This window comes from Lates calcarifer, linkage group LG24 (assembly GCF_001640805.2).
Source record: "Lates calcarifer isolate ASB-BC8 linkage group LG24, TLL_Latcal_v3, whole genome shotgun sequence".
Lineage (NCBI taxonomy): Eukaryota > Metazoa > Chordata > Actinopteri > Centropomidae > Lates > Lates calcarifer.
Window position 1 is genome coordinate 8,822,795 of NC_066856.1, and position 13,930 is coordinate 8,836,724.

General features: G+C 38.5%; 1 protein-coding gene across 14 annotated transcripts in view; it reads right to left on the reverse strand.

Annotated features, from left to right (window-relative positions):
* Positions 1 to 13,271, reverse strand: part of tpk1 (thiamin pyrophosphokinase 1) — a 61,844-nt gene extending 48,573 nt beyond the window's left edge. For 3 of the 14 annotated variants that reach the window (XM_018702022.2, XM_018702021.2, XM_018702020.2), the window contains exons 1-4: positions 13,186 to 13,222; positions 12,072 to 12,109; positions 10,794 to 10,884; positions 6,084 to 6,158 (exon numbers count right to left, since the gene is read on the reverse strand). In XM_018702022.2, the coding sequence (XP_018557538.1) occupies positions 6,084 to 6,158; positions 10,794 to 10,836 (118 nt within the window). In that variant the 5' untranslated portion in view covers positions 10,837 to 10,884; positions 12,072 to 12,109; positions 13,186 to 13,222. The other 11 variants (XM_018702023.2, XM_018702018.2, XM_018702010.2 and 8 more) reach the window with 10 other exon arrangements.
* Between the last annotated feature and the right edge of the window lie 659 nt (positions 13,272 to 13,930).

The following is a 13,930-nucleotide window of genomic DNA, read 5'->3' on the forward strand; positions in this document are numbered from 1 at the left end:
AATGCAACAGGATCTAGTGTAAAGAATAAGCTTCAGGCACAGCTGTATACAACTTACACATGTAAAGCTTTACTACATGTGGGCAAATGCACACCTGGAAGTCACTATAAGCAATATAGGAAAGTGAACTTCAAGTCTCAATAAATGGAGTTTGCACTTCACAGTGGACATGTTATCGAGTGCACCTGTCTTATACTTTGAAATACGCAAACTTCAAACTTTACTCCTCTGTTCATTCATCTGTTTCATATAGCTGTTAAACTCTACATCACATAACTCTCAACACAGTATTAGCACAATGAATCCTAAGAATATCTGTAGCATGTAAGAGTGCAAACTGCCTCACACCTACATACTGTAAATTCACGCTCACAGATCACAGACTCACACATATTAGACTTGATTATCAGAGTTAAATGGAGAGGAATGATTATAGCCGAGGGAGATATTCTTAATCTAGCTATCTTTGGCTTGAGCGCCTAGAAAGTAAGAGAATGCAGATGCATTTGCATTAATGTAAATAAGACACTTTAACTCAAGGTAGTGCTTTTATCTATAACCCCTACCACCTGCTGCCGATGTTTCACGTCAAGAAATGATTGGAATGTAAATGACTCATTATCTCTCACCGGAGTGCAAAGGCTGTGAAACTTTTCAAATGACAACTCCTGGAAAAATAGAGAAAAGCTTCTTTAAGCCTAGTGGTGACAGACTGTAAAGCTATCAGTCATTATCTGTGTATAAGTATCTACACACACATACACACACACACTAGCACTGAATAATTTTCAGACTTAGGGTTCTAGAACAGTTACTTCTGTCTGTCTGTCAATCATTTTCTCTGTTTGCATGGCATGCTATTTAAACACACACACACACACACACACACACACACACACACACACACACACAGAGAGAGAGCTACGGTAAATTCTATAATTAGTTTAATAATAATGATAAGTTTTCTTAAAGTTTTTCTTCGTAAACAAACAAGTTATGTGTTATTGTGATCATCAACATGTACTGTATGTATTCTTGAGGTTTGACAAACATGATGAATGTACTTCCTTCCTAATCAAACATCTGTAAAGCAGATATTTTCAGAGTAGTTTAAATCTTGCGTTGTTAGATCTAGGTTCACTTGAGGTAATACCACATTTTCCCTGTGTTAATGTTGTTGTCCTTGAATGTGCAACCATTTGTTAAGTTTTGTAACTTTAATGGCCCTCCTGTCAAAATAGTAAAGAGTGTAATTCACCTATTATTGTAAGGCTGCTTTTCTTGATAAATCCTTTAGACCGCAAAATTCACACATAACAGGTCAGGCTTATTCAAAAGTTTATCTTCACTCTAAGAGAAAGCTGTGCAAATGCCCATGGGATCTCTCAACGTCCCATTTGTCTTCATCACAGTGAATGGCGAAAGTGGGCAAACTGAACTTGAGAGAGATTATCTCCCCATCTGCACTCCATCCACAGGCAGTGGAGACACAATTACTGTCATTCTCCCACTGAAAACAATGAATAGTCGGCTATTTGAAGTGAATGCAATAGCCTAACAAACTCCTTCATCTTCTCTTTCTCAGAGCGTTTAAGTTGAGCAAACACGCTCTACAGAAAATCACATGCAGAAGCATAGTCTTATGAATCCTGACAGTGATATGATGTGAGCTTAGCAGGGACAGCAGCAGCAGTCAGAGGAGATGACCTTGTAAATAAACTAGCTATCATAATCCCTCCCTGCAGGCTTCTGAACCAAATGCTCCTGTCACTCAGTCTGCTATATGATAGATACATATGGTGGGCAGGAGATAATGCAATTCCACACACTACTTAACCTGCCATTTCAGTGCTTTTTAATCATCTATGTCACTGCTGAGTTTGATGCAGAAAAGGTGCATGTACACGTTGATGCAGAAACACACACAAACACACACACTGCTGTGGGGGATATTCTACAGCAGGCCAGTATTGATGAGGTTAGTGGTGAGGATTAATACCCGTCAGGTTAGGGCTTTAGCGCAGCACAGGAGAGGGCAAACGGTCACGAAGAGCAGTGAAAAGATTATTATCCTTATTATGATGCCTTGACACCCTCCCTTCATCTATCAGTCCACCTCTCCCCCTCCATCTGTCACCCTGTCTCCAGATCCACCCTGCTCTCTACACCTCGCCTCAAATTTGATTGATTTCCTGCACAAACATCTCATTTTATTTCCCTCCAGCTCCACTCTGTTACTCTTCCGCTCTGTCCTTCACTTTGTTATTCAATTTCTTCAGCTCTTCTACTCATTCTCTTTTCTCCTCCATCGACAGTCTTGCTGGAATTTGCTTTTTAGCAAAGTTCTCACTAACAGCTTCTCTCTTTGAATTCTCGACCTATTTGCTCAATCTGACACGTGCTCGTAAATGTAGCAAAGGAAGTGTGTGCGCGCACGCCGACGCGTCCGACCAGCCTTGATTGCGAGGTTAATACTCGCCTGACTGATCGGTGATGTTCACAAACTTCAACTTCAGCAAGCTGCTCTAAATCAACGAATGATGAAACGAGGCACTTGTTGTAAACACAGGCCTGTTTTTTGTCTCGTAGAGAGTGTCGCCTTCGCTGATTGCTTTATTGAATTGCTTGTTTGTGCTGTTACTCAGTGAGCAAGTGAAGGATCTGTAAGTAAGTAAATGAGTGACTGATTGAGTGAACATGTGAGTGGGTGACTGACTAGATGAGCAAGTGGGTGACTGATGGACTAGAAGAGTGAGAGGGTGCGTGAGTGAGATAAGCAGCTTGATCCCACTTCACAACATCACGCTCGGCACCTGTAAATGAGCTTCCCTTTGATCAGCGTAGTGCTCCTCCAGCCTCCATCGCTCCCCTGCTCCCTGCTGCTCTGCCTCTCCCATAGGTGATGAGGGGGCCCAGGGGCACCACATCAGAAGACCTGAGAGTACTGCGTGTGTCTGTGTGTGTGTGTGTGTGTGTGTGTGTGTGTGCAGATGCCTGTGCAAGGGTGGAGACCTGGCCCCGACGCCTCCAAGGTGAACAACTATCCGGAGAGTGACACACACTCAGACACGCTCACACGCACATCTGACATCTGCTTATCCCATAAACAACATTAAAATTACATGGCATATCAAATGGGGAATGATAAACTTGCTACAAGAGTGTTTACCGTCAAACTGAGAGAGTTTTCAGATCTGCCATTCACACACAATCATCATCCTGTCAGAACTTCTTCAAGTCCCATGTGCACTGCTGCCAAGAGCAAAGCTGATCAAGAAAGCTTCCCGATTTTCTGACATCCGACACCACAGCCCTGCCACACTGCTTGTGGCACTTCAAAAACTGCCCAAAATCTCTCTGAAACTTTTTTTTATATAAGTAGCCTTGTCTAAATGTTGGCAAATGCCCAAATCTGCCATATGACACCATCAAGCTGCATCTGATGTGTCTGGCAGTGGTCGCCAAATGGTACAGCTGTTTGGTTTGAGGATTCGATGCAAAACTTTCCTTATGATTCTTCTCAAATATTATGGGCAAATACTGAATGTGGTAACAAAAAAAAAAAGGACAAAAAAAAAAGACAATGAACAAAAAGATATACAAAAGCCCTGCAACGCATTTATGTAAAACTGAATCCCTAGAATATAACCACTTCAGTTAAGCTCTCGGGGGCTGATCACGGTTTGGATTTTTGAAATAAGGATATGAAACAAAAAATATCAATCTGTAAAGTCTGCCAAGGGTCAATTACAAGCAACAGAGCGTAAAGAATCTATTAGGAGTCTTATCTCGCCATGCTGTTATGGCGAACAGACAATTCACACTGAATATTGAAAAACTGTCCTCAAATTGGATGTTGTTTGCACTAAAGAATTAGAAACCGGCATTCAAATGCATTTCAAATTAAATTACGAGTGCAATTTTCTACAAAACATGCAATGTGATTTTTGATAGTCTTGTTCAGCTCTGTAAAAAAACTGCCCTTTCTTTTAGTGTATAATGTAAGACTTTGACAAGATTTAACAGCAATTAAGCCACTCCTTTTACATTTAACAGGTATCAAAATCCTTTTGATTAATGTTTTCCAAGTTCTTCTTTCTTCAAATTATATATTTTTTATTCTTCCCCCTTCATAGACTACCCAAAGAATCTTTATCTTGAAGCAGCAGGCAACCTGCTGGTGTGAAATCAGATGAGGAAATTGCTTTGTCAAATGATATTAAACATTTTCTAGAGGTCCTTTTAGTGAAAAGGCACAACCCAGGAGAGCAGTGTCTATCTTATTGTGTGACTGTGTGATGGAGAGAGCTCAGGTGCCTCTTGGGTTTTTGCTAAGTTGATAAGAATATCAAAGCTCTGTTCATTAAAATTCAATATGATGTGATTTTAATCACAAGTTTGCCTTCAAAGTTACTTTGTTTACTAACCTTCTTCCCTGATTGCATAAGTTTGTGAATTACATTTTTAATCAATTTGTGTGCATACATTTTTTTTCCTCTTGTTTCATGGTTGCAGCATAAAAACTGTTAAAAACCACTGATCCCAGTCACTTGTTTTAACTCTGTCCTTGATAACACAACTGCATGCTTAACGCATTCAGTTTGGTTCAAGTTACTCTTGTTCAGTCAGGCTGTTTCTGATCGTTTTATAAGATTTAAAAGAACAAATGTAGGATACAGATTGGGATGACAGTGTCTGGTTTAAAGGTTCAAAGTCAGCTTTGCATATTTAATACATCACAGCCAAGTAGCACAACTGCTATGCATCAATGCATCTCATAAGCGACACCTCAGGGAGTCTGGAGTTCTACTTCCCTTCAAAAACCTATTTTTCCTCTTTAACAATAAGCCCTTTGTGAATGTTTTGGGGTTTTCTGAATTCCTGTTTCTCTTTTACTCTGATAGCGGGCCTTGGCGTATTCATGACACAGATGAAAATCAGATCAATTTTTATATCCTCTAGTTTCCAACCACAAAAATTTTGTTGGAATCTTTCTTGGGGACTTTTTGGGTTCATAAACTGCCAGCAATCTTGAGACCAGCATCTTCAACAATAACCATTAAAACGCTCCTGGGTATGACTGTTCCTCCAAAACTACATGGAGCCATTCAGCAAGCTTGTACTGTGCAACAAGTACTCTATGTTTGAATGTGTAATGTGTAGCCACTAATTGTGTTCTTTGCTGAGTTCATAAGGGAGGGTTGTGCATCAATGAGACTTGCCTATGTAAAGTATTTCCCATATGTCCATGTCCCCTCATTCATGAAAGATTACAAGAAGCCTCACAGATATAGACAGCAGATCAGTCACTGCTGAGAGCAGATTTATTATGACTGAAATGCCCTCATTCTGAATGGAGTAGACACTTTCTGTACTTGCCTGTGCTCACATTATCTACCAACCAGTTATCTATAGTGAATGTATACACACTTGAATGAATCTGAATAGATGTGCAGCGATTGCCATCCTTGCTACCTTGAAACCTCACATTTGCTACAAATGTTGATGATAAAAACAAACTGCACTGTTCACTATAGTGAACAGGCTGAGTGTTATGAAAGCTGATGACCTATGAAAATAACATTATATGAAATACATGCAGTACTTCTAAGTTAAAATATAAGATTCATTTGATCATGTAAAATTGTGAGTATCTGTAAAGTTTAATAACCCTGGATGCTGATCCAGGCAGCTTTACACACATTTAGCTGTTGACGAATGTGTTGAATGTAACTGAAATTTTGCATTCAAAAATCACAATTTCATTTAATTCAAATGCAAAGTCTGTGTCTCAGGGGTTAACAAAGTCATGCAGCACATTCAGACTGTGAATGCGATGGAAAAGCCTGTGTAAGTCTGTGCAAAAATAATGTCATCTTTAACTTCATTAATACACATCTCATAGGAAATGTGGGCAGAGGGCAGGGAGGGGCAGGGACATGGCAGCAATTAAGATTTGCACAGTGAAGGCTATGACAGTCTGACTAAAACAACACATGTTCACTGCAAACCAGTGCAGATGGGATCTAAGAGATATAAAGAGGGCTTGTTTGATCTGTGGTGGTGATGTGTGAGATATCTACCTTTCCTCCACAGTATGTGCAGGTAGTCTTTATCCAGAGGCTGGTTCAGAATGATCAGACAGATCCTCAGCGTGCCTGGAGAGGGAGACAGGAAGAAAAGGGCAAATCTATGAATCATAATAACAATTAGGCAGAGACACAGACAACTGACGGTGCATAATAACCAAACAGCAAAAACAGTAATGACGAATCATTATTTGCATGTTCAAAACAATACTTTTTAAATACAGATTGGAGGCTGGTGTTTGCGACACTGAATAAAGAACAAAATTAAAACAAAGCCATGATAATGAGGTCATTATCATGCTCCACATGGAGACAGGACAATAAAGGAGAGGATTACAAACACAAACCCTTTCAAATGAGTCTCCATTTCATCGGAGTTCAAAACGTTTCCCCACTCAATCCAATTAAGCTGCAAGTGGCTTGTTTGCAACATCAGAAGATAACAAAACCTAACCAGTAAGTATAGACATTGTGTGGCCAAATTATGCAATTATGCTCAACTACAGTACCTTTACTCTCCTCAACCTGCGGTCACAACAATGTAAAAATCTTTATTATTCATTGAAAAAATAGAAATCTATGCACTGATCTGTAACTACATGACAACAGAGGAGAGGCCTTTCAAAACAGCACCAATAAAAATAACTTGTAATCCAACAGCTTCTCTCTTTCCTCTCAGTGCACCTTCATGCTTCTATGTCAAAGTGTCTGTCCCTGTCACAGATTTATCATTTCATAAATCCATTTCCTCCCTCAACCCCCCCATCCATCTTGCTTTTAGCTTTTCTTTTGCTCTGCTGCTAATGCAGATCCCCTGACTAATACTTCACAATTGTCATTTTTCTATCTGGACGAGATGAAAAAAAATTATAGGAAACTCTGCATTCATTGACAAAGTAAAACACAGAGCTGCTAGAAAAGCCTTAATGGACCAAAGACTAAAGCACAACCTTTCTTCCCCCCTGCCTTCACACTTAGCCATTTCATTACTTGCTCATTTATCTTTCCTTTTCATGTCTGCCCTTAAGAATGATTTCTCATCCATTTTTAAAGTTGCTGCCTTTCCTCACAAAGCCAAAATGCCATATGCAAGCTTAAGCAACACTCTGTGATTACAATGCCCACTTCCCTCTCACCTAAACTGTATTTATGTAAATTCATCCCGACTGGACCCCAGTTTCAGGGCAGCACGACAGGGCATATCTAATAACGCTTGTATCTTTCCCAATACAGCTTTCCTGATACATCATGAATGCAATGGGGGGGCTGAAAACCAACAGTGAAGAAGAAAGAAGAAGAATATACTTTAGGTTTCATGAAATTCTCATTGCAAAATGTGTATCACCTTGTGTCCTGAGAAAAAAAATACAACCTTTTTGGATTTAAAGCCTCAAGTGTAAAGAGTGCATTTTAGCTTGGCTGAGGAAGTGCTGAGAAAAAAAAATTGTCCTTTGTGACTTTGTTGCAGCGACAGGCTTGATGTTGTTAAAAAGTTCACATCACTGGAAGGTCATTTCCAAACGAAAGTCAACCCCAGTCTAGTATGGTAAAAGGAAGAGGGGAGGAAGGGAGGATAAAGGGGAGACACAAAGGAGGAGGAAAAGAAAGGAGAACACATGGAGGGGTAGGTGAGGGGGAGGAAGAAGAGGAGCAGATTTGTCAGTCTTGTCTCTTAATTGGCTGGAGGTGTGCAGAGAACAAAAGACAAACTCAACCAGCCGTGACTTTTCAGATAACCCCTCGCCGCACAAACACTCACCTCCCCCGTACATACACACATAAGGAGGTGTGTGGCCTTTCGTGCACTCTGTTCAAAGAAATGTCACCTTGGGATTCTTTTAAAAGTGCCAGACAGCCTAAATACCATAAACACACACATATACACACACAGGCAAAATCCAAGCACATAAGCTAGCACATAGATATTCCAGGAATAGGTATTTATATTAAAATGGTGAAATTTAAAAGGCTAACTGTGCACACTAGGGGTTTTAAAATGCAGACATCCAGGGGCTGTTTTTATATTCTCCTCTGAGAGTCTAGATAAGCATTTCCTGCAAGAGATTAAACTAAATAAGCCACAGAAATATACTCCAAACTTATCTAAGAGGGGGGAAAGTGTTTCACTACACAGTACAGTTGAGAACAAGATTTTAAAAGTGTATGATTCAGGGAATCTCAAACACATCTTCTTTAAAAGTGACAGATCTATCAACAAAATTATATCATCAAGAGGATGTGTGTGTGTGTGCTTGGATTAGTTCTGTTCTGCAACCATTTGGGAATTATTTGCACACCCTGTGAAATCTTTAGAATAAATCTAGGATTTGTACAGTGAGCAGTGTAGCCTATAATGCTTAGCTAACACATTTGAGTAAACATTTGTTTCAATGGATGCTTCAAAACTGCTGATAGCCTCCTATCAGACGTGAGTGTCTCTCGACTGATGTTGGCCTTTGTGTTATGGATTTTCAGGCTGTACAATCGAAGGAAATCAACACCAGCTCTATGTTCCAGCTCTGCACACATCACATTCATATGAGAGAGTGTCAAGTATATGCAAATATATGTGCACATGCAGAGGCACAAGTACAGTAGCCTTTGTATTAGAACAAAATTATTATAGAGATTTGAAACCTTCAACAATAATCCATGGGGACACAGAGGGAAATAAACACAAAGGAAGCAGGACAGAAGAGTGCAATGCATAATAATGCAATATATGCTATTAGAAATATAATGTATGGTACTTGTACTAAAAGCCTAGGCTCAGTCTCTTCACTGTTACTCATCATTTGATCACAATGGGACACATTATGTTCATCATGTTCTATGCAAAAAACTCATTTTATTCATATTAGATGGGAACCAACTCATAGATAAATAGTGAATGGAGGTGTGATAAACAGGGTTTATCCTGTTCATCAAATTGTGGCTTTGTTTTTGTCAAATCAGACATTTCAATTAAATACTAATTAAAATAAGTAACAATTTATTTTTAAAAAACAGTGCTTGGCATTGCACCTTGCATTCCTTGGCCCACTTTCTTGTTTGGTGTATTTTTCACATTCCACTCTCTGAGTGGCAAAACATAAAGAACGAGACACAGGTATTTCATGTTTTCAGTATTTCACAGCTCGATACAAGATTCTTGAGCTATTCAAACAGTGGCAGGTTGAAAGAGGTTGCACCAAATTACAAGACTTGTAAAAATAATTTCAGGTATGCAACACAAGACATTTTTCCAGGACTTAAATGCCTCAAATACATCTATATCTTGTCAGTACATGCAGGTGGGCTTCTCACTTTTTAAAAAAAAATAACACTGAACAGTTTTGAAATGACCCACAATTCATTCGAATTAATTTGAAGGACAGCTGTGCTCGCTAATGTCCTCCATTTTCATAACAAAACCCCACTGCACTGTCATTAGCTGGATAGGTCAGTAGGGCACGCAATAGGGCAAACTGATAGAGCGCCCTCTTCTGGATCACAAGACAAATTACTTCAAATGGTCTGATGTGCTTACGGAGACTGGTTCAAATTTCAAATAAAAAGCGACAGCCCTAACGTGCACATTGTATGTTTCTGAAGCTGCCTCATCTGTGAATGCTAGGAAGAAGCCAAAAAAGATGAGAGAGCCAAAAGTTCTGACACTGCTGAACTTTCTGGCGACATAACATTTGTTTTTCACCCCTAACTTGTCTATTTATATCTCTCTGTGGGTGGGCAATATATCTTGCCAGTGTCAAAACCCCATACCACAATTTAATTTGGACCAACAGTGCATCTGTTGCTTCTCAAAAAATTGCAGCCTCCTTCATTATAATGTAAAATCTTGTTAGGAAAGTCAGAAAAATAACTCTTCAGAAAACAGATCCAAAAAAAGTTCATGGAGATATTAAACGTATCTGTAGCTCTAATACAAGGCAGATATGAGAAAAGGAGATAACTACATGTGCCTGTTATCTGCTCTACAGGCCAAACTGTTGTATGATCCCCTTGACCTTTTCATCTCTGTGTAAAACCTGTCCTCAGGCTCATATCAGCTTTCCATCCTCCATGCTCATACACCCACCACCAGGGATCTCACATAAACCTTGACCTGAGAGCAGTGACTAAAGGCAGCTGTAGCCATCTTCCTCCACAGGTCTGTAGGGCAGTCAGTGCTGACCATCTGGAGAGTTTCTTTTTTTTTTTTTTTTAAGCATCGACAGATAGAGAATGTGTTGGATTATCATTGGGGTAATGATTCTTTCAACAAAAAGTTGTCTACATGCCTTTTAAAAAGAGAGAATGTGCTATGGACTGATTTTTTTAGTCAAATGTCAGACTACAAGCAAACACACCAAGCCCTCTTTCTATAAAGACTCATTATGTATGCAGCCTAATAAGAGATATGCAAGGAAGGAAGTGAATCTCATACATATACAAACTGTTGTGAGCCAGTGATTTGTTTTTGAGTTCTAACTCCCCTAAGACTGTTTTTGGGTGTCAAAGAAAGTAGGAGAAGCAGAAAGAGGAAGACAAGTGTGACACTGATGTGAAGTGAGTGCTCTGATCAGACGCATACAGACAAACTCTCATGCTGATTTTGTATGAACATACCATGCAGCATGTGTCTGTGCACGGACCGGAGTATTTGATTGTGTGCCATGTGTGTTTGTGCCCAGGGAATGTGTGACTGAAACAGAAAGGCAGTACCTGAGGGCAGCAGGCAGTCCAAAGGCGTCAATTCTTTCTCCATGGCCAGGATCCACAGGAGCTTGTCTTCAATCAGCCGACTCACCTGGAACTGAGAACAGGCAGACACACACTGTTACTACTTTTTGCTCTTATCCTTTTCTATTCCTTCTGTTTGTTCTTTTGTTTTGAATCTATCAAAGGAATTTCATTTTTCATTTTTCCCATTTGCCTCTAATCCCAGTTTATCACCAGCCTTCCTCCAGGCTAATTATTTCCCCTCAAACCAGCAGAATGACATGACACAAACACTGACATGCACACCAGAGCATGATGACACTAAGGCTGGGTCACTGGGTAACTCAAAACACAGTACTAACACTAAGGCTGCAACTGAAGAGTTTCTCACTACTGATTACTCTGGAAATTGTTTTCTTGATTGATTGTTTGGTCATGTAGAATGTACATGAATATAAATGAGGAAAAAAAAACACTCCCAGTTTCCAATAATATAAAACAAAAAATGAGCAAATTTTCATACTGAACTAAATGATGAATAGATAATTGTTTCATTATTTAACTGACTATCTACAACTAATTCAACACTGATTAATAATTGCAGCTCTAACTGACACAATACATTACTCAATCATGATAATGGTAATATCACCACACAGGCATGTGATGTGTTTCAAATATAATTAGAGCTGAAACAAGTACTCAATTAATTGATCAGTAAGCTAACAGAAAACCAATCAAAAAAGTACAAAAAAGTAACTACTTTGATAAAAGACTAAGAATGTCAGAGATTTCTGAGGAACTGGTTTCAGCTTCAAATGTGTAGATTTGCTGCTTTTCTTTGTGACATCTGATAGTAAATTATTAATAATATTTTAGGAGCTTGGACTGTTAATATTTAACAATGATCAAGAAAATAAGCAGATTCAGATTCAGATTCAGATTCATCGATGAGAATAATGATTAGTTGCATGCTTAAAATTGTTTTTTGTACACAGGTATCAAACATAAAATCAGGCATTGTATTAAGAAAAGTTTTTAGATTCATCAAGTCTCATAGATAACTAAGTTGAAACAGTGACAAAGTGCACAAAGTGTGAGCCCTCTTTGACATATATGAATATGCAAATTCTGCTGAACTGTAAACTTGAAAACCAAGTTAACTTTTCACACTGAAATAAAACTTCTAGAACTTGTCGTCACCGGACATACTTTGGCATCTACTTTGAAACATTCAAAACATGAACAAAGCATAAAATCAAAATATAGCACCTTGCTCACCTTTCAGCTTTACAGTCCAGTCAGCAGAGCCCAATGAGCTATGATAAAGTAAGAGAGAGAAGTACAATATTAAATTAACTTCAGTTGACCCTTTAACAGGTTATACCTCCCCTCAATAATTACCAGTGAGTCTTCTCCTCCTCCTACCCACACACAAACATCACAGCAAAGTCTGTTTTTAAAGTTAAAAACTGGACAGTGTTAATTAGTAATAGCAGTATATTACACCTGGCCACATTTATTTAGCAAATGACCTGAACTTTAGCTACCATAAAGTGGAATTATATAATCATTATATTGCCCACACATCTCCTCTGATCATGGAGACGCTGTTCCACAAACATTTTAGTTGGTTTTCTGACCATCATTCATTGTCAACAAAAAATGACACATTATAAATCTATAAATCCAATGATTCAAATGATTATTCAGTGGTAAACACCATTACAAACACCCTGTGTTTATACTCATAGAATAAATGTATTTTCATACTTCAACCCATTTTATTTTAAGAGTGGTTTACCACATCTTTGACATTTGCTGTCATAGTGTCTAAACTCAACCTAATTTTTCTTTTTTTGTGATTTAATCTTTTTACAGTGTTTTTTTTTCAGCAATTTACCCATTAATTTTGACAGCTTGCGCTATGTATTAAATATTCAAAGTAAAACTACTGACAAAAACTTCAATGCAACAGCACCTCACATGTATGAACCACACGACCACTGGTACTTTGTTTTCTACTGTCAGAAATAACCGACAGCTCATGGTGAAATTCTCCATTGCTAGAACAACAACATAGCTAAACCATTGACTCGTAATTTCCTTTAACACTAACCAACCCCGTTGACCTATTCGTGGCACATATTAGGCAACTCTGCCCGTGGAAACTGGACTTTAACATCCTTGCCGGCTGCTCAATGAGTTTCACAAGCGTTCAACCACTTCAACACAGCTGAGTGGGAATGTGCTGCTTCGCGTTGTTCACCAATAAAACCGAACAATTCTGACACAAATAACACATATGCTAACGCTGTGTTTCACTAATAAAAACCCGACTTCACATAGTAAAGTTGTGAGTGCTATACTTAGGAAATATTCAATAAAAACTTACAAAATGAAGCGACTTCCGCAATTGAAGTTGTAAACAGTCGAAGAGATCTCGATGAGCTCACAGAGAGGCTGCCTTCAGGATCGAAGAGTGGCTAGAATTAGTTATGGGGACATCTAGAGGCTACAAGTGGAAATATCTTTTTCTTTGTTGTATATCTTTTATTCAGGGATTCTCAAAGGTGGTCCCAGAAGTTTTTAAGGAGGCTCTAGGGTTCTCCAGCAAATTCAGAAATTGTTTAATTTCACTTTAAGTCTCATTCACTGGAAATTATTCTAATAAGTAAGTGACTGTTTCAATCACTGCTTTCACTCTTCACCGTGACTATCATTATCTGCTCCATTACAACACAGGTAGATGTAGAACAGATGTCCAATTTGATATCAAATCAACAAAACAACAACTAAATTCTTCCAGATTAAGAGTTAAATTACTCTTGTAAAAGTCTTGTCTGCTGCCCTAATGTGCTTATATATATATATATATATATATATATATATATATATATATATATATATATATATATATATGAGCACTAAAATCTTTAAAAGGTCAAAAAAAAAAAAAAAACTAAAATAGATCTGTATTAACACCACTGACCTGTACTCGATGGGACTTTTATTGAAAAAGACTATTTTTATCTTTATTCCAGTTTAGTTTTGTGGTGCATTAATAGTCAGACAATTAGATGCTTCACTGACCCCCCCTGCACAGAGAGATCTACCAGGTCTTATAGCGTGTTGTCTAG